Below are 27,999 nucleotides of genomic sequence, written 5' to 3' on the forward strand. Positions count from 1 at the left end.
AAGCCCCAGCGTCATGCTGAGGCTTTTGTAGAAGCGGGGGAGGGCTTCTGTTCCTGGGAAGGAGCTGCCTGTTGCTGTCTCTTCCCCCTTCCTCTGCCTCGTGGCAGATATGAATATCCCTTTGCTCTCTTGTTTTTAAAGGAACGAAAGGGCTGCGGTTGAAAAGTCGGTGTCTTGTTCTGTTGGGGAGTGACTTGAGGTAAAAAGGTGGATTTCCCGGCTGTAGCCGTGGCCACCAAATCCGATAGACCGACACCAAATAACTCCTCCCCTTTATACGGCAAAACTTCCATATGCCGTTTTGAGTCCGCATCGCCTGACCACTGTCGCGTCCATAAACTTCTTCTGGACGAAATGGACATAGCACTTACCCGTGATGCCAGTGTGCAGATATCCCTCTGTGCATCACGCATATAAAGAAATGCATCCTTTATTTGCTCTAAAGACAGTAAAACATTGTCCCTATCCAGGGTATCAATATTTTCAATCAGGGACTCTGACCAAGCTACCCCAGCACTGCACATCCAGGCTGTCGCTATAGCTGGTCGTAGTATAACACCTGTATGTGTGTATATACTTTTTTGGATATTTTCCATCCTCCTATCTGCTGGATCTTTAAGTGCGGCCGTCTCAGGAGAGGGTAACGCCACTTGTTTTGATAAGCGTGTGAGCGCCTTGTCCACCCTAGGAGGTGTTTCCCAGCGCGCCCTAACCTCTGGCGGGAAAGGGTATAAAGCCAATAACTTCTTTGAAATTAGCATTTTTTTATCGGGGGCAACCCACGCTTCATCACACACCTCATTTAATTCATCTGATTCAGGAAAAACTATAGGTAGTTTTTTCACACCCCACATGATACCCTGTTTTGTGGTACCTGTAGTATCAGCAATATGTAACGCCTCCTTCATTGCCAAAATCATATAACGTGTGGCCCTACTAGAAAATACGGTTGATTCGTCACCGTCGCCACTGGAATCAGTGCCTGTGTCTGGGTCTGTGTCGACCGACTGAGGCAAAGGGCGTTTTACAGCCCCTGACGGTGTTTGAGGCGCCTGGACAGGTACTAATTGATTGTCCGGCCGTCTCATGTCGTCAAACGACTGCTTTAGCGTGTTGACACTATCCCGTAATTCCATAAATAAAGGCATCCATTCTGGTGTCGACCCCCTAGGAGGTGACATCCCCATATTTGGCAATTGCTCCGCCTCCACACCAATATCGTCCTCATACATGTCGACACACACGTACCGACACACAGCAGACACACAGGGAATGCTCTTAACGAAGACAGGACCCCACTAGCCCTTTGGGGAGACAGAGGGAGAGTTTGCCAGCACACACCAAAAGCGCTATATATGACAGGGATAGCCTTATAATAAGTGCTCCCTGTATAGCTGCTTTAATAATATAGTTTTGCCACAATTTTGCCCCCCCTCTCTTGTTTTACCCTGTTTCTGTAGTGCAGTGCAGGGGAGAGCCTGGGAGCCTTCCTGACCAGCGGAGCTGTGTGAGGAAAATGGCGCGGTGTGCTGAGGAGATAGGCCCCGCCCCTTTTTCGGCGGGCTCGTCTCCCGCTCTTTAGTGGATTCTGGCAGGGGTTAAATATCTCCATATAGCCCCCGGAGGCTATATGTGAGGTATTTTTAGCCAAAAAAGGTTTTCATTTGCCTCCCAGGGCGCCCCCCTCCCAGCGCCCTGCACCCTCAGTGACTGCCGTGTGAAGTGTGCTGAGAGGAAAATGGCGCACAGCTGCAGTGCTGTGCGCTACCTTAAGAAGACTGAGGAGTCTTCTGCCGCCGATTCTGGACCTCTTCTCGTTTCAGCATCTGCAAGGGGGCCGGCGGCGAGGCTCCGGTGACCATCCAGGCTGTACCTGTGATCGTCCCTCTGGAGCTAATGTCCAGTAGCCAAGAAGCCAATCCATCCTGCACGCAGGTGAGTTCACTTCTTCTCCCCTAAGTCCCTCGTTGCAGTGATCCTGTTGCCAGCAGGACTCACTGTAAAATAAAAAACCTAAGCTAAACTTTTCTAAGCAGCTCTTTAGGAGAGCCACCTAGATTGCACCCTTCTCGGCCGGGCACAAAAATCTAACTGAGGCTTGGAGGAGGGTCATAGGGGGAGGAGCCAGTACACACCACCTGATCGTAAAGCTTTACTTTTTGTGCCCTGTCTCCTGCGGAGCCGCTATTCCCCATGGTCCTTTCAGGAACCCCAGCATCCACTAGGACGATATATATATATATATATATATATATTTCTCTATCTATCTATCTATCTATCTATCCATCAATATAGTAATATAACGGAGACCCTCATAAACCTGCAACACAGGCTTAATAGTCTGAAGGCAGGGTCTACTTGCCCACTACTATAGTAATATAACCAAGACTCCCCATAAACCTGTAACACAAACTTAACAGCCTGATTTACTTGCTGCACTGTGCTGCTGCAGGCATAATCCCCCTCTCCCTCTTCAGCTCGCAGCTTCATGCTGGCGGACCGCGGCAGCAGTGAGTGTTGTCCATGGTCAGCCTGAAGACGGAACCGCGGCAGCTTAGAAACTGTCTGCGGCAGAGAGCCCTGGGCGGGTAGAGGAGGCTAACCGTGGAATTGAGGCGGGGAGCGGCAGCTGGGCAGGGAGACAAACAATGAAATGTACAGTCCCCACATGGTGCCCCTCACCCCTAATAAAATAAAGCAAGGGAGTGGCGGCAGTGTGAGCTGCCTAACCGCCCATTACCTGCATGTAGAGGGGGCTATGCCGGGGCTTCTCTCTAAGCAGTGTCCAGCTCCTTCTGCAGCCTGAGGCAGAAATAGGCAAACACTGATTGTGGTCTATGATGGGGCTCCTCTCATGAGCACCGACCAAGCCAATAGCTGCAATGAGCAGCACCAACAATCTGGACCCAAGCTTCTTAATAAGCTGGGAAGGGATTTTGAGATTTTAAATTTTTTCACACAAGTAGAAGAAAAACTGTGGAGAATCCTCCACGTGTGCCTTCCCAACTGAGGCACAAAAAACACTGAGGTACCTTTGGGAGTATGGAGGGGGTGGAGGGTTACTAATGTAAATATTCTAGTGACCAAGAGTACTTCAGTGACCCCTAATGGAAGAAAAAGAAAAAGCCACCAGATTTATGGGGCCCTTCAGACACAAGGGTGGAAAGAGGGATGTGTGTGTGTGTGTTACTGATTGCTTGGTTCTGCAGAAGGGGGCCATGGGCAGCTGTTTTACAGCACCGCACTAAGTATAATTCCTTTTCTTAGGGAGGTGTGGCCACACCGCCCTGATTTGACTTCCCCTACAATACTACGTCTCATTTTAAAGGACTGAACAGCGGCTGTTTTAAAGGAAGGTGTCAGTCTCCTAACTCAAACTGATTAAACAATAATAAATGAAAAAGGAACAGCCTTGTAAAGTGTAGAAGAATACCATGTAAATACAGCTTCAGTCTTTGCTGAATTACTCTGGTTATAGCTCTTTAAATGACAATGTGCTGACATTCTTTCTTCCAGTAATGATAATATTATATATATATATATACATATATATACAGTACATGTAGTAAAGATGGATAATCCCACAGCATACACATATACCTAATCCCTCAATTACCTGTCGAAAAGTACAGACACACGCTCCATGGCTACGATAACAGATTCGCTGTCTGGGACGGCCGGATTCGCCTCTGATGTGCGGCCGGGGCTGATCTTCTCCTTCCCTGGATAGGACAAAAAAAGAAGCCCCTCAATCTGTTAATACGAGTCTCCCAGTGTTGTACTCTTATGATCCACGTAATAGGGAAAACATCCAATAACCACCAGCACAACGGCAGGGCATTGCAGGCTGTATCAGAGATGTACAACACACTACCATGGAAGAAACACTTATGGCAACAGGGATGTTCTATTATTCATAAAGGGGGCCGGCAGAGGGATGTATAAGGGATAAGAATCAGCTCCTGTCCCTGCACAGGTCACGCTCCAATATCGTTAGACTAATCTGCCTGTAAATCAGTGCTGGGGCTGCTTGCAAGAATGTAGCAGAGGGTGAACGTTTTAGAGTGTAAACCTTTATTATATTTATACATAAAATATTTTCAAATAAATAAATCGAACTATACCGTACTCCTCCATATTCACATTGCGATTAGTGTGTATTCACAAACAACTATCTTGCCCCAGTGCCCAGCTATAATGTGAGCTAATGGATAGTCTTCTAGTACTCAAAATAAACTGTTTTGTTTCCTTAACATGTCTGTAGAGTAATGTACGGGATAGTCACATGGATGACATTCATAATGCCAAACCCACCATGTCGACACTTGAAAGTCAACATGGTTCATACGCTGACAGACTCAGAATGTTCACAATGTTAACATCTGAAATGTCGCTCATTCTCAGAATGGTTAGGTATAGTCACCGCCACAAGGGCTCGGCATTAGGGGGAGATTAGGGTTAGGATGCAGGGTGGAGGTTAGGGTTAGGCACTAGAGGGAGGTTCGGATTAGGATGCAGGTTAGGCACTAGAAGGAGGTTAGGATGTAGGGTGGATGTTAGAGTTAGGCAATACTAGTGGGAGGTTAGGGTTAGGATGCAGGGTGGAGGTTAGGCATTAGAGGGAGTTTAGTATCCAGGATGGAGATAAGGCATTAGAGGGAGGTTAGGATGAAGATTAGGGTTAGGCATTAGAGGGAGTTTAGTATCCAGGATGGAGATAAGGCATTAGAGGGAGGTTAGGATGAAGGTTAGGGTTAGGCATTAGAGGGAGGTTAGGATTCGGGATGGAGATAAGGCATTAGAGGGAGGTTAGGACGAAGATTAGGGTTAGGCATTAGAGGGAGTTTAGGATCCAGGATGGAGATAAGGCATTAGAGGGAGGTTAGGACGAAGATTAGGGTTAGGCATTAGAGGGAGTTTAGTATCCAGGATGGAGATAAGGCATTAGAGGGAGGTTAGGATGAAGGTTAGGGTTAGGCATTAGAGGGAGGTTAGGATTCGGGATGGAGGTTAGGGCTAGAGGAAGGTTAGGATGGAGATTAGGGTTAGGCACTACTAGTGGGAGGTTAGGCATTAGAGGGAGGTTAGAATGCAGGGTGGAGGTTAGATACTACCAGAGGGAGGTTAGGCATTAGAGGGAGGTTAGGGTTAGGACGCAGGGTGGAGGTTAGGCATTAGAGGGAGGTTAGGATTAGGATAAAGGGGGGAGGTTAGGGTTTGGCACTAATAGAGGGTAGTTAGGGTTTGGCACTACTAGAGAGGGTAGTTAGGATGCAGGGTGGAGGTTAGGGATAGGCACTAGAGGGAGGACCAGATTAGGATGCAGGGCGGAGGTTAGGCACTACTAGTGGGAGGTTAGGGTGCAGGTTAGGCATTAGAGGGGGTTAGGATCCAGGAAGGAGGTTAGGATGAAGGGTGGAGGTTCGGGTTAGGCATTAGAGGGAGGTTAGGGTTAGGCACTACTAGTGGGAGGTTAGGGCTAGGCACTAGAGGGAGGTTAAAAATAAGAATTTACTTACCGATAATTCTATTTCTCATAGTCCGTAGTGGATGCTGGGGACTCCGTCAGGACCATGGGGAATAGCGGCTCCGCAGGAGACAGGGCACAAAAATAAAGCTTTAGGATTAGGTGGTGTGTATTGGCTCCTCCCCCTATGACCCTCCTCCAAGCCTCAGTTAGGATACTGTGCCCGGACGAGCGTACACAATAAGGAAGGATATTGAATCCCGGGTAAGACTCATACCAGCCACACCAATCACACCGTATAACTTGTGATCTGAACCCAGTTAACAGTATGACAAACGTAGGAGCCTCTGAACAGACGGCTCACAACAATAACAACCCGAATTTGTTTGTAACAATAACTATGTACAAGTATTGCAGACAATCCGCACTTGGGATGGGCGCCCAGCATCCACTACGGACTACGAGAAATAGAATTATCGGTAAGTAAATTCTTATTTTCTCTAACGTCCTAAGTGGATGCTGGGGACTCCGTCAGGACCATGGGGATTATACCAAAGCTCCCAAACGGGCGGGAGAGTGCGGATGACTCTGCAGCTCCGAATGAGAGAACTCAAGGTCCTCCTCAGCCAGGGTATCAAATTTGTAGAATTTTGCAAATGTGTTTGCCCCTGACCAAGTAGCAGCTCGGCAGAGTTGTAATGCCGAGACCCCCCGGGCAGCCGCCCAGGATGAGCCCACTTTCCTTGTGGAATGGGCCTTGACAGATTTAGGTTGTGGCAAGCCTGCCACAGAATGTGCAAGTTGAATTGTGCTACAAATCCAACGAGCAATCGTCTGCTTAGAAGCAGGAGCACCCATCTTGTTGGGTGCATACAATATAAACAGTGAGTCAGACTTTCTGACTCCCGCCGTTCTTGAAATATATATTTTCAATGCCCGGACCACGTCCAACAACTTGGAATCCTCCAAATCGTTAGTAGCCGCAGGCACCACAATAGGCTGGTTCAGGTGAAACGCTGACACCACCTTAGGCAGAAAATGAGGACGTGTCCGCAGTTCTGCCCTGTCCGTATGGAAAATCAGATATGGGCTCTTATATGATAAAGCCGCCAATTCTGATACTCTCCTGGCTGAAGCCAGGGCCAGTAGCATGGTTACTTTCCATGTAAGATACTTCAACTCCACCGATTTGAGCGGCTCAAACCAATGGGATTTGAGAAAATCCAAGACTACATTAAGATCCCACGGTGCCACTGGGGGCACAACCGGGGGCTGTATATGTAGTACTCCTTTTACAAAAGTCTGGACTTCAGGAACTGAAGCCAATTCTTTCTGGAAGAAAATCGACAGGGCCGAAATTTGAACCTTAATGGACCCCAATTTGAGGCCCATAGACAATCCTGTTTGCAGGAAATGTAGGAATCGACCCAGTTGAAATTCCTCCGTGGGGGCCTTCCTGGCCTCACACCACGCAACATATTTTCTCCAAATGCGGTGATAATGTTGTGCAGTCACCTCCTTCCTGGCTTTTACCAGTGTAGGAATGACCTCTTCCGGAATGCCTTTTTCCCTTAGAATTCGGCGTTCAACCGCCATGCAGTCAAACGCAGCCGCGGTAAGTCTTGGAATAGACACGGTCCCTGCTGAAGCAGGTCCGGTCTTAGAGGTAGAGGCCACGGATCCTCCGTGAGCATCTCTTGAAGTTCCGGGTACCAAGTTCTTCTTGGCCAATCCGGAGCCACTAGTATCGTTCTTACTCCCTTTTGCCGTATAATTCTCAGTACCTTTGGTATGAGGGGCAGAGGAGGGTACACATACACTGACTGGAACACCCACGGTGTTACCAGAGCGTCCACAGCTATTGCCTGAGGGTCTCTTGACCTGGCGCAATACCTGTCCAGTTTTTTGTTGAGGCGGGACGCCATCATATCCACCATTGGTTTTTCCCAACGGTTCACAATCATGTGGAAGACTTCTGGATGAAGTCCCCACTCTCCCGGGTGTAGATCGTGTCTGCTGAGGAAGTCTGCTTCCCAGTTGTCCACTCCCGGAATGAATACTGCTGACAGTGCTATCACATGATCTTCCGCCCAGCGAAGAATCCTTGCAGCTTCTGCCATTGCTGTCCTGCTTCTTGTGCCGCCCTGTCTGTTTACGTGGGCGACTGCCGTGATGTTGTCCGACTGGATCAACACCGGCTGACCCTGAAGCAGGGGTTTTGCCAGACTTAGAGCATTGTAAATCGCTCTTAGCTCCAGTATATTTATGTGAAGAGACATCTCCAGGCTTGACCATACTCCCTGGAAGTTTCTTCCCTGTGTGACCGCTCCCCAGCCTCTCAGACTGGCATCCGTGGTCACCAGGACCCAGTCCTGTATGCCGAATCTGCGGCCCTCTAACAGATGAGCACTCTGCAACCACCACAGAAGAGACACCCTTGTCCGTGGCGATAAGGTTATCCGCTGATGCATCTGCAGATGCGATCCGGACCATTTGTCCAGCAGATCCCACTGAAAAGTTCGTGCGTGGAATCTGCCGAATGGAATCGCTTCGTAAGAAGCCACCATCTTTCCCAGGACTCTTGTGCATTGATGCACAGACACTTTCCCTGGTTTTAGGAGGTTCCTGACAAGTTCGGATAACTCCCTGGCTTTCTCCTCCGGAAGAAACACCTTTTTCTGAACCGTGTCCAGAATCATTCCCAGGAACAGCAGACGTGTCGTCGGGGTCAACTGAGATTTTGGAAAATTCAGAATCCACCCGTGTTGTTGCAGCACTAGTTGGGTTAGTGCTACTCCAGCTGTTCTCTGGACCTTGCCCTTATCAGGAGATCGTCCAAGTAAGGGATAATTAATACGCCTCTTCTTCGCAGAAGAATCATCATTTCGGCCATTACCTTGGTAAAGACCCGAGGTGCCGTGGACAATCCAAACGGCAGCGTCTGAAACTGATAATGACAGTTTTGCACCACGAACCTGAGGTACCCTTGATGTGAAGGGCAAATTGGGACATGTAGGTAAGCATCCTTTATGTCCAGGGACACCATAAAGTCCCCTTCTTCCAGATTCGCTATCACTGCTCTGAGTGACTCCATCTTGAACTTGAATTTTTGTATGTACAGGTTCAAAGATTTCAGATTTAGAATAGGTCTTACCGAGCCGTCCGGCTTCGGTACCACAAATAGCGTGGAGTAATACCCCTTTTCCTGTTGTAGGAGGGGTACCTTGACTATCACCTGCTGAGAAAACAGCTTGTGAATGGCTTCCAATACCGTCGCCCTGTCTGAGGGAGACGTTGGCAAAGCAGACTTTAGGAACCGGCGAGGGGGAGACTTCTCGAATTCCAACCTGTAACCCTGAGATACTACCTGCAGAATCCAGGGGTCCACCTGTGAGCAAGCCCACTGTGCGCTGAAATTCTTGAGTCGACCCCCCACCGCTCCTGAGTCCGCTTGTAAGGCCCCAGCGTCATGCTGAGGGCTTTTCAGAACCCTGGGAGGGCTTCTGTTCCTGGGCAGGGGCTGCTTGCTGCCCTCTCTTACCCCTTCCTCTGCCCCGAGGCAGATATGACTGTCCTTTTGTCCGCTTGTTCTTATAGGACCGAAAGGACTGCGGCTGAAAAGACGGTGTCTTTTTCTGTTGGGAGGGGGTCTGAGGTAAAAAGGTGGATTTTCCGGCAGTTGCCGTGGCCACCAGATCCGATAGACCGACGCCAAATAATTCCTCCCCTTTATACGGCAATACTTCCATATGTCGTTTGGAATCCGCATCACCTGACCACTGTCGCGTCCATAAACTCCTTCTGGCAGATATGGACATCGCATTTACTCTCGATGCCAGAGTTCAAATATCTCTCTGAGCATCTCGCATATAAAGGAAAGCATCCTTTAATTGCTCTATTCAATAAAATACTGTCCCTATCCAGGGTATCAATATTTTCAGTCAGGGAATCCAACCAGACGACCCCAGCACTGCACATCCAGATCTGAGGCGATGGCTGGTCGCAGTATAACACCAGTATGTGTGTATATACTTTTTAGGGTAGTTTCCATTCTCCTATCAGCTGGATCCCTGAGGGCGGCCGTATCAGGAGACGGTAACGCCACTTGTTTTGATAAGCGTGTGAGCGCCTTATCCACCCTAGGGGGTGTTTCCCAGCGCGCCCTAACCTCTGGCGGGAAAGGGTATAATGCTAATAACTTTTTTGAAATTAGCATTTTTCTATCTGGGTTAACCCACGCTTCATCACATACATCATTTAATTCCTCTGATTCAGGAAAAACTACAGGTAGTTTTTTCACCCCCCACATAATACCCCTTTTTGTGGTACTTGCAGTATCAGAGATATGCAAAGCCTCCTTCATTGCCGTGATCATATAACATGTGGCCCTACTTGAAAATACGTTTGTTTCATCACCGTCGACACTAGATTCAGTGTCTGTGTCGACCGACTGAGGTAAAGGGCGCTTTAAAGCCCCTGACGGTGTCTGAGACGCCTGGGCAGGTACTAACTGGTTTGCCGGCCGTCTCATGTCGTCACGTAATTCCATAAACAAAGCCATCCATTCCGGTGTCGACTCCCTGGGGGGTGACATCACCATTATCGGCAATTGCTCTGCCTCCACACCAACATCGTCCTCATACATGTCGACACACACGTACCGACACAGCAGACACACAGGGAATGCTCTTATCGAAGACAGGACCCCACTAGCCCTTTGGGGAGACAGAGGGAGAGTTTGCCAGCACACACCCAAGCGCTATAATATATATGGGAACAAACTTATATAAGTGTTGTTCTTTATAGCAGCTTAAATATATCAAAATATCGCCAAAAAAATGCCCCCCCTCTCTGTTTTACCCTGTTTCTGTAGTGCAGTGCAGGGGAGAGTCCTGGGAGCCTTCCTCACAGCGGAGCTGAGCAGGAAAATGGCGCTGTGTGCTGAGGAGAATAAGCTCCGCCCCCTATTTCGGCGGGCTTTTCTCCCGTAGTTTTAGATAACTGGCATGGGTTAAATACATACATATAGCCTCAATGGCTATATGTGATGTATTCTTTTGCCATAAAGGTATTAAATATTGCTGCCCAGGGCGCCCCCAGCAGCGCCCTGCACCCTCCGTGACCGCTTGGTGTGAAGTGTGTGACAACAATGGCGCACAGCTGCAGTGCTGTGCGCTACCTTCATGAAGACTGAAGAGCCTTCTGCCGCCTGTTTCCGGACCTTCAATCTTCAGCATCTGTAAGGGGGGTCGGCGGCGCGGCTCCGGGACGAACCCCAGGGTGAGACCTGTGTTCCGACTCCCTCTGGAGCTAATGGTGTCCAGTAGCCTAAGAATCCAATCCATCCTGCACGCAGGTGAGTTGAAATTCTCTCCCCTAAGTCCCTCGATGCAGTGAGCCTGTTGCCAGCAGGACTCACTGAAAATAAAAAACCTAAAAACTTTTTCTAAGCAGCTCTTTAGGAGAGCCACCTAGATTGCACCCTGCTCGGACGGGCACAAAAACCTAACTGAGGCTTGGAGGAGGGTCATAGGGGGAGGAGCCAGTACACACCACCTAATCCTAAAGCTTTATTTTTGTGCCCCGTCTCCTGCGGAGCCGCTATTCCCCATGGTCCTGACGGAGTCCCCAGCATCCACTTAGGACGTTAGAGAAATGCAGGGTGGAGGTTAGGCACTAGAGGGAGGTTAGGATACAGGGTGGAGGTTAGACATTAATGGGAGGGAGAGAAGATGGCATTAGGGTTAGAATACTCACCAAAATGTCACTCCTCAGACATCTCCACCGGAATTGCTACCGCCGGTAAATGAAAGACGATGCTGAAGTTGTGGGGAGCACCTAAGAGCCCACCATGGATGGTAGTTTGTTGACAGTCTATCATGCTGTCAGTGTATACATGATAGAATACTAAGCACGTCAACATATCCACCATGTAGACAATCTCATGTCAACCTAAAGTGTGTTCACATGATAACTATCGACCTGTCTAGTAAGTATGTGAATATGGATGGATGAATAAATTAGTAATGATAGGTAACTTGTGTGACAGGTGCATGTAAGCAATGCGCATGCTCCGCAGCTGACGGCACGTATAACTGGGTGGCAACTGCGTATAAGCATGCACGGTAAAGGTGACAGGGCGTTACATCTATTCTGAGTTATGCATACACAAATAACCATCTGATTTCAGACGGGTCTCTGCAGGGCTGGTGCAAGTGCGCCCCAATAATGATGTCCACTACTTCCATAGGCTGAGGGGTACGGGTGATGCGATCGTACTGATGTAGGTTATGGGTTAATGCCCACATTTAGTTCTGTCTGAACAGAGTGAGTGCGACAGTGGTCGTCTTGCGTTCAACTCCGAGTGTCTTATTCATCTTTCTGCTTCAGGTTCCATAGGGCTTCACAGGGATAACATCGGGGTTATAGGTGGAACGATCAGATCCTGGGCACCACATAGTTAAGCCTTTCCGATATCCCAGGATGTTCCGGTCCCAAAACTATAACTCTGCCCCCATGCTCAGGCAGGTCAATTTTTTGTATGGTCCAGCAGGAAGCTGGATGCCCGTTTTTACAGGGGGCTGCTCTTGCAGCCCCAAAGCCTTTTTTACTTATTTTTTTCTCTTTTCATACTGAGCCTGTCAGCGTTGGATGTCTATTAGAGTCCAGCACACAGGCTACAACACTCCCACACAGGCGGATAGCACCGCTGTTGCTGGCAACCCCCGGACTGCGAGGCCGGCCATCAGGGAGCAGGTAAATCGTGGTCCCGTTCTGCAGTGATGCAATACGTTTTGAGGATTACATCATCTCTCTATGTACACTGATGAATCACCATGCTCTTTGAAGTATCAGGGTGGTGCAGATGTGCTAGAGTCACTACGTAAACAAAAGCGTTCTATATAAAAGGATTTGGCAACCTTTAGTCTCGCCAGCTGTTGTGGGATTTGTAGTTCCTCAAGGGATGGATTTGCTTAGCTCAGATCACAAGTTAATGACATGGGATATTACTCCTGGCTTCATGACACATGCTGTTTGTTTATTGGCCTCAGAATGCCAGAGGCACACAATGCTTGTATATTGCCCCAGGCAATAAGAGTACACTATACAAGAATAGCAGCTCAGTAAGCACGTCGATAGCTCTATATCAGTAAAGTCATGCAATCCCCACCTGTGTACATGCACGTCAGCATCAGTCCTAATGCAGTCATCGCTCTGTGGGGACTGTGCATATTGACTCTGTCAACGCTCAGTTTTACCAGAGCTTCCCCATCCAGCCTGGACAGCTGCTCGGATAGCAGGAGGCGTTCCAGCCCTCTCAGAACGCAGTGATAGATCATAGACGGCGTGGACTCTTCACTCCCAGACACCATCACTCCGCACATCTAAGCAGAGAAGAGACAAGGATCAGGACATCCTACTGGTACTGATAACAGGTGTTAAACAGAACGGTATGCAGCTCAAAGCTGGAGCTGCGAGATAAAGACGCACTGCATTAAATATCACCAATATGGGTATGGGATCTATTATCCAGAATACTCAAGCGTTCTCTGGATTAGGGTTTAGAACACAATGCCTAAAATTTACTAAAATATTCACTTGTGACACAGTGAGCTTAGACCTCAAGTACCTAAAACCCAAATTACATACCCTGTATAAAGAGCTGCAGTGACAACCTAACCAGCAATAAGTCACGTGACACAATCACGTGACTGTAATTAAAGAGGACAAAGTAAGCAAGAACGCAAAAGACATCATATTACTACAAATTCATAGCGGTAAACCATCATGTAACGTAGTAACCTACAGCAATAACATCATCTATTTTTTTAGAACAGTTAATTTTTTTTTTTACAAGAAATGTGATTGGCTGCAGATGGCGACAGAATCTTATTTCCAACCGGATCAGCATAATACAGAAGACAATGGTTAATCGTAACGACTAACACAACAGATCAGTTGTGTAACAAACTTTAGCGCCAGTGCGGCCCAGGCTGTAATGAGGGCCAGATGTGTGCAATGTCAACAATTCTGTCTGCACTTCATTACATTCAAGTACTGTACATGTAATGAATTTTCAGTGGGTAGGCCACTGCATGCCTACCTGTATAATGCCCGAAGTGAACTCTGACCCCACATCCAAGGGGTAGTTCTCGATCAAGTAGAATGCGGCAGCGCACATAATGAGTAGGTGCTGCTGGTTATGAAGATTTACACAGCTAGAAAAAAAAAAAAAAAAAAAAAAGAAGCTATGACAAGGTAATGAAATATGAAGAGGAACCTTATAATGTTCCCAAAGGTACAAAAGCTGCTGACTACGATTTTAGTAATACATACAGGTACTAAGACAATGAGATACACGTAAGACACTCACTGTGCGATTCCCCGCAGGTTGGAGAGCAGGTAATCGCTGATGATTGGGATAAGCTGCTTGGCCGTTTCATCCAGAAGATCACACTCCAGCACATAGAGGATACCGTGTAAGGCTCCAATGCGGCTGGGCATGTGAGTGCTACGAAGTGCCGTCTCCAACAATCGACTGACAGGCTCAGCGATAGCCTTATCCTGAGAACAATTGTACAATGAGTCAGCCACGGTTAATGAAAATAAATAAATAAAAAAAAAAAATCGAATGCACCAATACAGCCTATTCATTTAATAGTAAATATCAAACAAGTTAGAAAATGCAACCTAGCAAGTCAATGGGAACTAGCGACATCACATAACGTCATTCCGTATTGTCCTAAAATTTCTAGTGAACCAAAACTCCGCTGAATATTGGTTCACGTCCCATGAAATAATAAAAAAATAAAAAAAGGATTTTAATTACCTACCGGTAAATCCTTTTCTCGTAGTCCGTAGAGGATACTGGGAATTAATTTAGTACCATGGGGTATAGACAGGTCCACTAGGAGCCTTGGGCACTTTAAGAATTTGATAGTGTGCGCTGGCTCCTCCCTCTATGCCCCTCATACCAGGCTCAGTCTAGGAAATCGTACCCGAGGAGACGGACATACTTTGAGAGAAGGCTTGATAAGGAAAATAGGATTTTAATTACCTACCGGTAAATCCTTTTCTCGTAGTCCGTAGAGGATACTGGGCACCTGCCCAATGCTTCGTTTTTTCCTGCACTGTTACTTGGCTAATTATTCTGGTTTGTTCCGCTGTTGCTGTTCATGTTTCAAGTTTGTTTAGCTTGACTTTCCTATTGTTCTGTGTGCTGGTTTGTAATCTCACCCCTTTCTCTAAAGTCCTAGAGGATACTGGGAATCCATTTAGTACCATAGCTCCCAAACCGGGTGGGAGAGTGCTGAGGTTCCTGCCGAACTGATTGACCAAACTGAAGGTCCTCAGAGACCAAAGTATCGAACTTGTAACCTTTGCAAACGTGTTCGAACCTGACCAAATAGCTGCTCGGCAGAGCTGTAAAGCCGAGACACCTCGGGCAGCCGCCCAAGAAGAACCCACTGACCTAGTAGAGTGGGCCTGTACAGATTGTGGAACCTGCAATCCTGCCATGGAATAAGCATGCTGGATAGTGAGCCTGATCCAGCGTGCGATAGATTGCTTTGAAGCAGGACACCCAATTTTATTGGGATCACAGAGAACGAACAGCGAGTTGGATTTTCTGTGATGAGCTGTTCTCTTTACATACACCTTCAAAGCCCTCACAACATCCAAAGACTTTGAAGTAGCAGAGGTGTCCGTCACAGCCGGAACCACAATACGTTGATTGATGTGAAAAGCAGACACCACTTTAGGAAGAAATTGCTGACGAGTTCTGAGTTCAGCTTTTTTTTTTTAGTCGGGATAATTTTGGGATTCCTCTTCTGGCTAGAATCACCGTTCAACTTCCATGCCGTCAAACGTAGCCGCGCTAAGGCCTGATAGACGAACAGTCCCTGTTGCAGAAGAGGTAGAGGCCACGGATCTTCAAGGAGCATCTCCAGAAGGTCCGCGTACCAGGCCCTTCTTGGCCAGTACGGAGCAATGAGTATTGCTTAAACTTTTTCCCTTTTTATTCTTTTGAGAATTCTTGGGATCAGAGGAAGTGGAGGAAACACGTACACCATCTGATAGACCCATGGAGTCGTCAGACCGTCTACCGCCACTAACTGTGGGTCACTCGATCTGGAACAATACCGCTTGAGCTTCTTGTTGAGACGAGAGGCCATCATGTCGATGTGTGGATATCCACACTGACGCGTCAAGCACCTGAACACTTCCGGGTGAAAGCCCCACTCCCCCGGGTGCAGGTTGTGTCTGCTGAGGAAGTCTGTTTCCAAGTTGTCTACTCTCGGAATGAAGACCGCTGACAACGCCACAGCGTTTTTTTCTTCCCAGAGGAGAATTCTTGACACCTCTGACATTGATGCTCTGCTTTTCGTTCCGCTCTGTCGGTTTATGTACGTCACTGCCGTCACATTGTCCGACTGCCCTTGAATGGCCTGATCCTGAAGAAGAGGCCTGCAGAAGGGCATTGTATATGGCCCTGAGTTCCAGAATGATGATTGGAAGGACAACTTCCTGACTTGACCATCTTCCCTGAAACTGCACCCCCTGGGTGACTGCTCCCCAACCTCGGAGGCTTGCATCCGTGGTTAACAGGACCCAGTCCTGAATTCCGAATCTCCGACGAGGTGTGAGGTCTGTAGCTACCACAGAAGGGAGATCCTGGCTTTTTGGCGACAGACTAATCCTCTGGTTCATGTGAAGATGTGATCCGGACTATTTGTCCAACAGATCGAGCTGGAAGGGTCTTGCTTGAAACCTTCCGTATTGAAGCGCCTTGTAAGAGGCCACCAATTTCCCCAGAAGGCGAGTGCATAGATGCACCGATATACAGGTTGGCTTCAGGACATCCCGTACCATTGACTGGATTACCAATGCCTTTTCCAATGGAAGAAACACTTTCTGCGACTGTGTCCAGTACCATTCCCAGGAATAGGAGCCTCCGTGTTGGGTTTAGGTGAGATTTTGGAAGGTTCAGAATCCACCCGAGATCCTGGAGAAGTTTGGTTGAGAGGGCAATGCTATCCAGCAACCTCTTTCTGGATGGCGCCTTTATCAGAAGATCATCCAGGTACGGAATTATGTTCACTCCCTGCTTGCAGAGTATAAAAATCATCTCTGCCATCACCTTGGTGAACACACTCGGTGCCGTGGAGAGACCAAATGGAAGGGAGTGGAACTGGTAGTGACAGTCCTGTAGTGCAAACTGTAGATAAGCCTGGTGAGGCAGCCAGATCGGAATGTTAAGGTACGCATCCATGATATCCAGAGACACAAGGAATTCCCCTTCCTCCAGACCTGAGACCACCGCTCTCAGTGATTCCATCTTGAACACTCTTAAGTACGGGTTCAAGGACTTGAGGTTCAGAATCAGATGTACCAAACAGTCCGGTTTCGGTACTACAATCAAGTTGGAATAGTACCCCTTGTTGTGTAGATGAGGTGGAACGGGAACAATGACTTGAGTCTGTACCAGTTTTTGGATGGCCTGCTGTAAAGTTATACTTGCCTCTTGTGAAGCTGGTAAGCCTGATTTGAAGAATGTGTGAGGTGGGAGCTCTTGGAACTCCAGTCTATAGTCCTGGGAAATAAGATCTATTAGCCAGGGATCCCGGTACGAACTTGACCAGATGTGACTGAAAAATTGAAGTCGGGCTCCCACCTGACAGACCTGCAGGCCTCGCGGTCTACCGTCATGCTGAAGGCTTTGAAGAAGCAGAGCCTGAGCTCTGTTCCTGAACACCTGCAGATGCTGGTTTGCGTGGTTTACCTCTTGCGCCAATGGAGGCTGTAGTAGCACCTCTGGATTTTCCCTTAAACTTGGCTGTAAATTTGAAGCTTAATAAGCTTACCTGGCTGGGCGAGCTGCAGAAGGAAAATATGTAGACTTACCCGCAGCAGCTTTGGAGAGCCATTTGTCTAGTTCGTCTCCAAACAAGGCCTCTCCTGTGAATGGTAGGCCTTCCACGCCTTTCCTGGAGTCCGCATCAGCCGTCCACTGGCGTAGCCACAAGCCCCTTCGTGCTGACACTGCCATAGCGGTGGTGCGTGCATTAAGCAAACCAATCTCTTTTATGGCTTCCACCATAAAGTTTGCAGAGCCCTGCATATGCTGCAGGAGTAAAACAACATCCTCCCTAGACAAGGAATCTAACCCCTCAATTACAGTAGGTTACCTGACCATTTAGCAATGGCTTTTGTGATCCACACACATGCAATAGTGGGTCTTTGGGCCACCCCAGCAGCTGTGTACAATGATTTGAGTGTAGTCTCAATTTTCCTATCTTTTCGGGAGGCTGCACCAGGGACAGACAATACAATTTTACGTGACAGCCTAGAGACTGATGCGTCCACTATCGGTGGATTTTCCCATTTTTTCCTATCCTCCAGAGGAAAAGGAAAAGATGAGAGCAACCCTTTAGGGATTTGATATTTCTTATCGGGATTAACCCACCGTTCTTCAAACAGGGTATTCAATTCCTTTGACGCAGAAAAGGTGACCGTGGACTACTTTTTTTACATTAAGATTCTCACACTCCTCTGACACCTAATCAGGAATTTGCAGAACATCTCCGTTAGCCTCTATAAGGGCTTCTATTCCCTGTGACATAGTAGCATCCCCCCCTCCCAATCCACCTCACCCTCCTCTATGTCTGACCCGTCAGCATCAGACTGCGGGATATGGGCAAGAGATCGTTTTTGTGGACAAAATGGGAGGGGATTGAGACGCTAGCTTGGGGACCGAGTCTCTATCCATAAACTCATCCACAGTCTGTCTTAAGTATTGCGTCTCTTTTTCTTGTTGCAGGATAGCTTTGTAGAAATATTTGAGATCATTCCCTTATTGGAATTAACCCATTCCGGCTCAGCCCCGCTATTCTGGGAAGGTGCACTGTCCTGAGTACCCAGTAGTGAGCCCCCTGGTGAAGAGGAACATTCCGCTGTACAAGAAACACACTCTTTGCCTGACATAACGTAAATGTGACAACACACACACACAGGAAAAGGTTAAGCACAATTAACCCACAAAGAGCCCTTCAGGGAGACAGAGTAATTTGGAGCCAGCCCCCACCGCGCCCTTATCGCTAATGCCAAGCTTAGCCGGGTCGCAGACTAAGTACCTTGATAGGGAACTTAGTGTACTAATAGTCGCTCCCCCCCCCTGTTATGACCCCCTGGTACCGCTGAGGTAATATGGAGTCACACTGGAGGAGCTGCGCGTCCCTGTCAGTCAGCGTCTGTGTCCACTGCAGAAGGAAAATGGCGCTGGTGAGCTGCTGGATCCGCTCATAGTGAAGCCCCGCCCTTCAATGGCGCGCTCTGTTTATACTGGCTGAGGTAATCTGTTGCTTAAAATGGAGAGAAACTGATTTAAGGCTGTTTTTGCCAGTGTGGGTACTATGTACAGTGTACTGAGACGCAGCTGTGTACTGTGTCTGGAGACGCAATCCACCCCAGTTAGAAGCCATGCGTCTCTGTACCCTCATGCCGCTGTGTGTCTTTGTAACCTCATGCTGGCTTAGTACTCACCACTCTTCTTTCTTCTGGCTCTGTTAGGGGTGGCGGCGTGCTGCGGGAATGTACGCTCGCCGTGGTGGGGCTTGCGAATAGTTCCCTCAGGAGCTCAGTGTCCTGTCAGCAGGGAACGGGACCATTAACCCTTCAAGAAGTTGGGCCGTTCCTCCCCCGAAGTCCTACGAAGCAGGCAGGTTGGTGCCAACTAGCCCTGCCTGAAAATAACATACCTAAAATAAATGCAGAAAACTCTTCCATAAGCGTGACCGGCTCCTACGGGCACATTTTCTAAACTGAGTCTGGTGGGAGTGGCATAGAGTGAGAAGCCAGCCCACACTATCAAATTCTTAAAGTGCCCATGGCTCCTAGTGGACCCGTCTATACCCCATGGTACTAAATGGAGCCCCGTATCCTCTAGGAGGTAAGAGAAAAAAAAACATACATAAAACCTTCCAGGTCCACTGACTTGGGAGTTCAGCTTACTAACACCACAGTAAGTCTGATATCAATGACCTTTAGGCCATCCAGACCCAGGGGCACGCAATGTCGGGCGCAGTGGAGCAGGTTTTTTTTTTGCCACCGCGCATGAGCCAAAGCAGCACGTGCAACAAATGATTAGTGATTGTGGACGCATAGAGGATATATTCGCAGAGTGAGTGACAGGTAGTCTGCGTTTGGGGAAGGAGGCTAGAAAGACGCAGGCCTGTCGACACCATTGTCTGGCCAGGCCATAGTCAGCCACTGCAATTTCATTCCCAGCTGGGAGAGGTCCCGGCGGCTTAGGTGAAAAGCTTATTCTGAGACAGCCTAGGGTGCTCAGTTGTCCAATGGTGTGACTGATGTTTCTGCTTTTGTAAGTAAGCGGTGGGTGTGAGGCGCTAGCAGCGGGCGTCGCTATGTACAAGGCAGCATTGGAGTCGAGCATATTTTTTCACGTGTGCCCCATATGTATATCGCAGCGGCGCATGCCACTGCCTGCGCCTCCGGCTCAGGCCCCCAGTCTCACTGCACTCTTGAGTGTGTCAGGTGATCCCCCAGGTTGGCTGGTACACCTTGCGGGTGGGGGTGGGTTGAGATAGAGAAGGGGGGTCTCCTCATTAACATCTTGTTTGCAGATGTGCCTCACCCCCATACATAATGCTTCTGTGTGGTACCTCCTACCTCCTGTAGAAGAAAAGCCCAGCAATGGTCATTTATTACATTGTGATTTCCGGTGCAGGACTCACAGCGCAACAATGACTGCAGTGTTCCTAGGATGTTCTGCTTACAGCCCCCAGCTGTGGATAGTTCAGTTACTCAGTGCCCAATATGTTTATCTATATGTGCATGTATATGGGCACATATAGTAAATATAATTACATAAATGTATATTCTATACACAGATACACTGAAACCACAATTCAAGGTGTTTCACAATAAAGATTCTATTGGAGTTTCCCCCTGTGCGACAAGACAAGCATACACATCTCCGCCACACTGCAGCCACCGTGCATTCTCCTGGGTAATGCTGGAGGAGCTGCTAATGGAATGGGCAACAAGGGGGTGGCACTTCCAGCTCAGCGTGCAGCACATTCATGTCACCAATTAAGAGGGCAGAGAGTCTTTCAGAGCGCTCACTCCCACACTGAGCAATAGAGCTTCAGGCCGCCGGAGCTCATCTTACCATTCCCAGCACGGCCGCAGCTTTGCAGATTGCAGGCACTAGATACTGAATGAGAATTTCATCCTCGGATGGGTGCTGCTTCTGGAGCTCAGTTAAAGCCGTGTACATCATCTCAAACTGATTCCTCTCCGTGAATAAATCAGACACTGCCAGCAGCTGCAGCGGGGGGAACAAAGTGAGAGACTAAAACCACTCTAATAACACAACGTGCTGATTTGTAAACACTGTCTGTCCTTATCCTAAACGTTCCAGATGCTATTAAAGGAATGTACAGTTAGGCTGGGCATACACTATACAGTTATCACGGATTTTACCAATTTGTCTTTACCATTGTCTTTGTTCTGTTTGCAGATGATCGATTGTCATTTGTTCCCCACCATTACCAGATTTTAATTCCAAGCAACCAGATGTTCTGCCAGACAACTGATGCTACCGGAGCCAGGCGTACGTCACCTAGCCAGGATGCATCACATAGGACGCCTTGCCTCTGCTGTGCGCTGCCCCCACTTGTGCCCAGAACCCGGCAGTGACCCGGCGGTCTCTGCGACCTCCGACATCACTTTCGGAATCGTGCCATAGAATGCAGTGTATGCTCTGAGGAAGCGCAGTGCTGGGAACTTCATAAGGCTGACTACTGCAAGTGGGGGGTGGAGAGATATAGTGCTTTTACTGGCGAGAGGGGGTTTGGATGGGAAGTGTTTTTATAAAACATGTTTTGTGGGTGGTTTTTATACTAAGGGGGTGTGGGAGCTACTATTATGGATTCAGTCCACTGGGGGTCTAATCACAAATGGGGGTCGTAAAGTTATTTTATAGTGGGGGCCTATGGATGCGGGGGATGCAAAACACCCCCTAGATATAGTTTTATATAAAGTAATTTTAGATTTTATTGAAGATACTCTTTAAACTTTATTAAGCAATAAAAAAAATAAAAAAAAAATCATCGGAGTGGTCTTGTGGGGGAAAATCATCAGTTTAGTGGTTAAGAAAACAGCAGACACAGCCTCTGAGCACTGTACATAGTAACGATATAAAAAGGTGGTTCTTTAGCAACTGCAGACACATCCGGACAACTGTGCATCTCTATACAGTTATATATCGCAAATGATATGTGTGGTATAAATGTGTAATACTGTCTATAGCAGACTCATGCCCTCCACAAAATGGGAGAGATGTATTCAACTTTTTAAAGAACACAAGTGGAAAAGTTGCCCATACTGTAGCTAATATTTGATAGAATTGCTAGACAAATGATTGCTAGAGTCTAATTGGATGCTATGGGCCACACCAGTTAGCAGCATTACAACTGCCGGGAGAACATAGCTGGCATTTCAGTGTCTACTAGATTTCCATGCCCACCATCACAGACATTAATGGGGAGATTCAAATGTTTGAAAAGTCATTTGGGAGTGTGTCCTATCTAATAGACAGGAAAAAACAGACACCCAACCGACTTTTCAAAGATTTAAATTCCATCCAAAGTCTCATGCTTATTACCATGTCACCTCTATTGCACCTGCTCCCACCATAACAGCCTGATGTTCACATGTTTTGTGCCCAGATTTCTCCAGTCTTACCTAATGATACCCTGGACCTGATACACAGGCTCATGCTAACCACATACTATACAGTCCTACAGCGTGCCAGTCTCTTCTCTTGTCTCCATGAAATACAGTCCTCCTGCCAACTTAATTTACAACTTCTTACATCACTCGATGGTGGTCAGTGGGGAACAGACAGGTCTCGGGAACAAAGCTGCACAAGTACTTAATGTACCTGCTCCTGTGACTTACTCACCGATCTCACCACCTCACTGATCAGAATGACTGGAGTCTTCTTGCCGGTACTAGTGGGGAGAATCCACTGGCTGTACAGCTCAAGAAGAAACTGAGAACAGGAATGTATATCCACTCCAGCACGATGTTTCCTGGAAGTGGTCAGAAAGGACACTTAATAACAGCGTACAGGGTCCATCTGGGAGAAAACACAAAGACAGGGCCTACCTAGAGTTTATGGGAGATACTGGAGGAGAAGACGGGGCTGGAGCATCATTCTCATCTTCTTCATCGAGTTCCTCAGGTCTCAGTGGAGTGATGTTGTTTCCCAGCCAGACAGAGTGGATAGAGACCTAGAACATGGACAGATTTATCGTAGCAGTAAAGACTAACAGAGAAGATCCAGAGCACCTCTGGTGAAATTGTACACAGTAATACAAAAAGCTGAATTTGAAATAGCTTATCGTACAATATACATGACAGTGGGCCTAATTCAGAACAGATCTCTAGGAAACAATTTTTGCACTGCTGCGATCAAATAGTCGCCGCCTACAGGGGGAGTGTATTTTTGCTGTGCAAGTGTGCGAATGCATGTGTAGCAGAGCTGTACAAACATATCTTGTGCGGTCTCTGCGCAGCCCAGGACTTACTCAGCCGCTGTGATCACATCAGCCTGTCCAGGACCGGAATTGACGTCAGGAACCGTCCCTGCAAATGCTTGGACACGCCTGCGTTTTTTCCAGACACTCCCTGAAAACGGTCATTTAACACCCACAGACGCCTTCTTCCTGTCAATCTCCTTGCCATCTCCCATGCGAACGAATCCGTCGCACAAACCCATCGCTCAGCGGTGATCCGCTTTGTACATGTGCGACGCGCCTGCGCATTGTGGTGCATATGCAGTTTGGACCTGATCAGGTCTGAATTACCCACATCACCCCTACTAAATTCCAGGAAAATCTGAAATAATTGGCTGCAAATCGCACCATGTATGGTAATCATCAAGTTACATGGCAAGGACAGTAATACCAGCATATTAAGTCATTGTCTAAGTCACAGTCGTGATGCCTCATCTGATCTGAATGGCACAAACTATGATCATTGGTAATTCTCCTACATCCTAATGTCGCTGGTATAAAAATCTGATCCGTAAGCTAAAGCTATTTGCAGAGTTATAAACAATGAACATAACCCTATCTGGTGTAGCCAAAGTGTGTGTATTTTCTATTGTGATCTACAGGAACATAAGGAACCATTGGCTCGCCATTGCCTACACAAGTGGATGCATTCATGCTATTGGCGGACCTCTCCTCATGTAAATGCAGCCTCGGTGAGGTCATTGGTTCCCAGCAACTTGATAGGCTTTATATGCCTCTGAGAACGGTTGATTCCCAAAAGTATGGATATAGGGTGTATTTGCATATTGTTTAATCCTACAAAATTTGGATTTTTTACTTACCATAAAACCTCTTTCTCAGAGTCCATCTGTGGGATGCTGCGCACTTACTGCTGGGTTAGAGTGTGTGAGCATGGAGTTTGACACAAGCTATGAAAAGAACTCATCCTCCTCTAACCCCTCCCATCAACCCCCAGGTCACAGGAAGGAATCCTGAGTTAAAGTTTAAGAAAGCCAAGAGAGAGAAAAAACCCGAAGCCAACAACCAATAAACAGGACAAAAAAAGGAAAGGAATCGCAGCGTCCCCCAGATGGACAAATTGCTACAGAATTTTGTAAAGGTATGCACAGACGACCAGGTTGCCGCCCTACACAGCTGCTCAACAGAGGCACCCCTGCAAACCACCCAGGAGGCTCCAACAGCCCGAGTCGAATGATCCCTCAGAGGGTCGGGAACTGGAACAGTAGAAGACATGTAGGCGTGATAGACAGCCGAAGTGATCCGATGAGCTATAGTGTTCTTAGAGGCCGGCCAACCTCGCTTCGGCATTTCGATGAGAATCAATAACGAATCTGTACGGAGAACAGACTCTGTACGAGAGAAGTTAATGTGTAACCCCCCCCTCCCCTCTCTGTCGGCTATTTGTTTGTGATCCCTCCCCCTTCCTAGCATCTGATACATAATTATCTCCAGGAATGATTGAGCAGCTGCTACTGTTACACAGTCTCGAATGCCGCCACCATTTTGCCCAAGACCTGCATGCACCGAAGGACTGAGACCAGTGGCATCTGTAACAGAGATCTGACCCTGGCTAGTAGATCCTGAATCTTGTCCTGTGGAAGAAAGATCCTCAGACAGGTTGTGTCGAAAAGTAGGCATAAAAATAACATTCTTTGAGAGGGAACAAGTGTGAACTTGGGAAAATTCCCTATCTACCCAAATTGCTTTAGAGTGTCTATTGTGAGCTGCAACTGTAGTCGGTGTCAACTCTGAAGGAGCCTTCAGCAACAGGTCGTCTAAGTAGGTAGTTATGTTGACTACCTGACATCCCAGCACCGCAATCATGTCAGCCATGACCTTCGTGAACACGCGAGGGGGAGTGGAAAGGCCGAATGAGAGTTTTAAATTGTAAATGCCAAGGACCCACTGCAAACTTCAGAAGATGATGACCACACCAAATAGGAATGTGTCCATTATGTCAGTGGAAGCCAAAAACTCCTCTGCTTTCATGGCGCAGATGTTGAACGAATGGATTCCATCTTGAACTTTTCCACATAAAGATAAGGATTGAAGCATTTCAGGTTGAGAATTGGTCGATACGAACTGTCCGATTTGTTTAGGAAAAAAAAAGATTGGAGTAAAAGCCTCGACCTTGCTGGTGTTTGGGAACTGAAACTGAAAGGATTACTCCTTGTTCTAAAAGATATAAAACTGCCTGAATGAGAGCTTGACACTTGGAAGAGTCCAGAGGAAGGGGTGCAGTGAAAAAACGTCTGGGAAAGACAATCGAGGTCCAGACTGTAAGCCCGTGAAATGATCCCGCTCACCCAACAGTTCGGGTTCGACTGAAGCCAACATCTAAGCAAGCATCAAACCGTCATGCTATAGGCTTGTCAGTTGGTTTGGTAGCTGGTTTACAGACTCCCTGAACTCCTCTGCCTCAAAAGGCTCCTCTGTGTGGTGGTCTACCACGAAAGGAATGAAAACTGCCCTTGCTTTTGTCCGAGAAGTGTGAAACTGGCTCTTACCTTCCATGGTATTTGAGATAATTTTGGTAAGTTCTGAACCAAAGAGAAATTCACCTACGAAAGGGACTGCTGTTAACATGTGTTTGGAATCGAAATCATCATTCCAAGAACGAAGCCAAAGAGACCTCCTTGCCGTCACGGCCAATGTAGAGACTTGAGATTTTAAGTAGACAGAATCCAGTAAAGCTTCCCCTACACATGTGAGCACCCGTGAAATCTGTTCTGACAACTGAATAGCCTCAGATGGATCATTGGACTGCATTCCTGTAACTACCTGCGTCAACCATGTGTCCACTGACGTATGAACCCAAGCACTCGCAAGGATAGGACAAAGCGATATTCCTGACAATGCAAACATTGATTTGAGAACTGCATCTGTCTTCCTATCCGTAGGATCCTTTAACATCACTGACTGTACAGAAGGTATAACTGTGCCTTTGAGAGATGAGTAATTGGAGCATCCACTTTTGGAGGTACTTTCCAAGGTTTAGTATCCTCCTCTGCGAACGTATATAGATATCTCAATTTCTTGGGAACTTGAAATTTTGAATTTGGTTTGAGCCTGGCTTTAAGGAAAAATCAAAATACAAAAAAGGAAAAACTGCAACCTGGTTCTTCTGTCGCTTAAACAGAGTATGAACCTGTCTCTGCCACTGTCTCCTGTAGATTAAAAGTCTGGGAAATTGCATCTATCAACAGCCTGACTCCAGCACCTGTAGTCATCTCTTCTTCCTCCCAGGCAGATGTGTCCTCCCACTCTGGGTCTAATTCACCTTCCTCCTGAGAGGAAGCAGAGGAGTACAGTTCCTCACCAGGAAAGTTTATAGCAGGAGTTGTCTGACGTCTTCGTATGGTTAACCCATAGAGGCCACTATTTTGTTTAAAGACTGCAAAATCGGAGAGGCATACTTTCCCATACTTTTAGCCCAAGGAGGTTCCTCAGTAGACTCCACTGAGGCAGAGCTTGACTAGGACTGACGTAGATCTGCTATGGCGACTGTCATATTTCTGGCCCACTGAGGTACAGACTGGTCTGTAGAACCTCCCGGTCTCTCCACAATCCGTGCCTCTGAGCAAGCAGTACAGGTGGTCATTCCGAGTTGTTCGCTCGTTATTTTTTTTCCGCAATGGAGCGTTTAGTCGCTAATGCACATGCGCAATGTCCGCAGTGCGACTGCGCCAAGTAAATTTGCTATGCAGTTAGGTATTTTACTCACGGCATTACGAGGTTTTTTCCTTCGTTCTGGTGATTGTAGTGTGATTGACAGGAAGTGGGTGTTTCTGGGAGTGTGTGAAAAAACGCGGGAGTGGCTGGAGAAACGGAGGAGTGTCTGGGCGAACGCTGGGTGTGTTTGTGACGTCAAACCAGGAACGAAACTGACTGAACTGATCGCAGATGCAGAGTAAGTCTGGAGCTACTCAGAAACTGCTAAGAACTGTCTATTCGCAAGTCTGCTAATCTTTCGTTCGCAATTTTGATAAGCTAAGATTCACTCCCAGTAGGCGGCGGCTTAGCGTGTGAAATGCTGCTAAAAACAGCTTGCGAGCGAACAACTCGGGGCCAGAGAGCAACTTGGTCCGGCACTCGCCCCTTTTCAGCTGGGTTGATGTGCACAGGTACCCTCCGGGAGATGAATCCAATATATCAGACCGAATTGCGGCACTCCGAGACTGGTGTAATTTTAAGAAAAGTACTTCAAATTACACCAGTCTCGGAGTGCCGCCATTCTGTCTGATATATATATATATATATATATATATATATATATATATATATATATATATATCTCTATATCAAACTGTCTTTTCCGACAAGTTTGTTAACAAGGGTAACTACAAATAAGGCTGATACAGAACATTGAACTAGCCCTACTATAGCATAGCACTAAAATTAAATAGAAGATGAAACAGAGTTAAAGAAGGGCTGATGCAGTCTCTGATCTAGCCCTGTAATACTTGCTGTGAGCGCCGCCTGTGTAGTGTTTGGGAGAGCTAGCAAAAGCGCTCCTTTAAGCGTCCCCCAGCGCGCTGCAATCGGTATAGCATCCGTTCCACAGCCTGGGAAACAGCTAACTAAAATGGTACCAGTCCCTTACAGCGTGCGCCCACCAGAAGCAGACGCGCGTCGCTGTTGATCGGAGAGCAGGAAAAAGACATGCAGAGAAAAGGGGGAGGGACGCAGCTGTCCACCACACTACTGCGGTGCTTCCTAAGGCCGTGCGGCATCCAGTAAAAACAGTGTGGCCGTCGATAAGACACCGCCTCGCTTCACCACCGCTATATGCTGAGGTAATAAAAGTAATGGCAGTTCACAACAACCGCGCGACAGCAGCAGACTGGGTGACCCGTACAGTTGGAGTACCATAACATAACAATATGGATCCAGCCGAACGCTATGCATAAGGTTATAGCTGTCTTATCT

General features: G+C 47.5%; 1 protein-coding gene across 4 annotated transcripts in view; it reads right to left on the bottom strand.

The window, feature by feature from the left end:
- HTT (huntingtin) overlaps positions 1-27,999 on the bottom strand; it is a 517,727-nt gene that overhangs the window by 29,408 nt on the left and 460,320 nt on the right. For all 4 annotated transcript variants that reach the window (XM_063924321.1, XM_063924312.1, XM_063924303.1 and 1 more), the window contains 7 exons: positions 22,661-22,785; positions 22,455-22,584; positions 20,658-20,813; positions 13,842-14,032; positions 13,572-13,686; positions 12,639-12,852; positions 3,617-3,722 (listed from right to left, as the gene is read on the bottom strand). In XM_063924321.1, coding sequence (XP_063780391.1) covers positions 3,617-3,722; positions 12,639-12,852; positions 13,572-13,686; positions 13,842-14,032; positions 20,658-20,813; positions 22,455-22,584; positions 22,661-22,785 — 1,037 coding nt within the window. The remainder of the gene's footprint in view (positions 1-3,616; positions 3,723-12,638; positions 12,853-13,571; positions 13,687-13,841; positions 14,033-20,657; positions 20,814-22,454; positions 22,585-22,660; positions 22,786-27,999) is intronic.

The sequence above is a fragment of the Pseudophryne corroboree genome, chromosome 1, assembly GCF_028390025.1.
Source record: "Pseudophryne corroboree isolate aPseCor3 chromosome 1, aPseCor3.hap2, whole genome shotgun sequence".
Lineage (NCBI taxonomy): Eukaryota > Metazoa > Chordata > Amphibia > Anura > Myobatrachidae > Pseudophryne > Pseudophryne corroboree.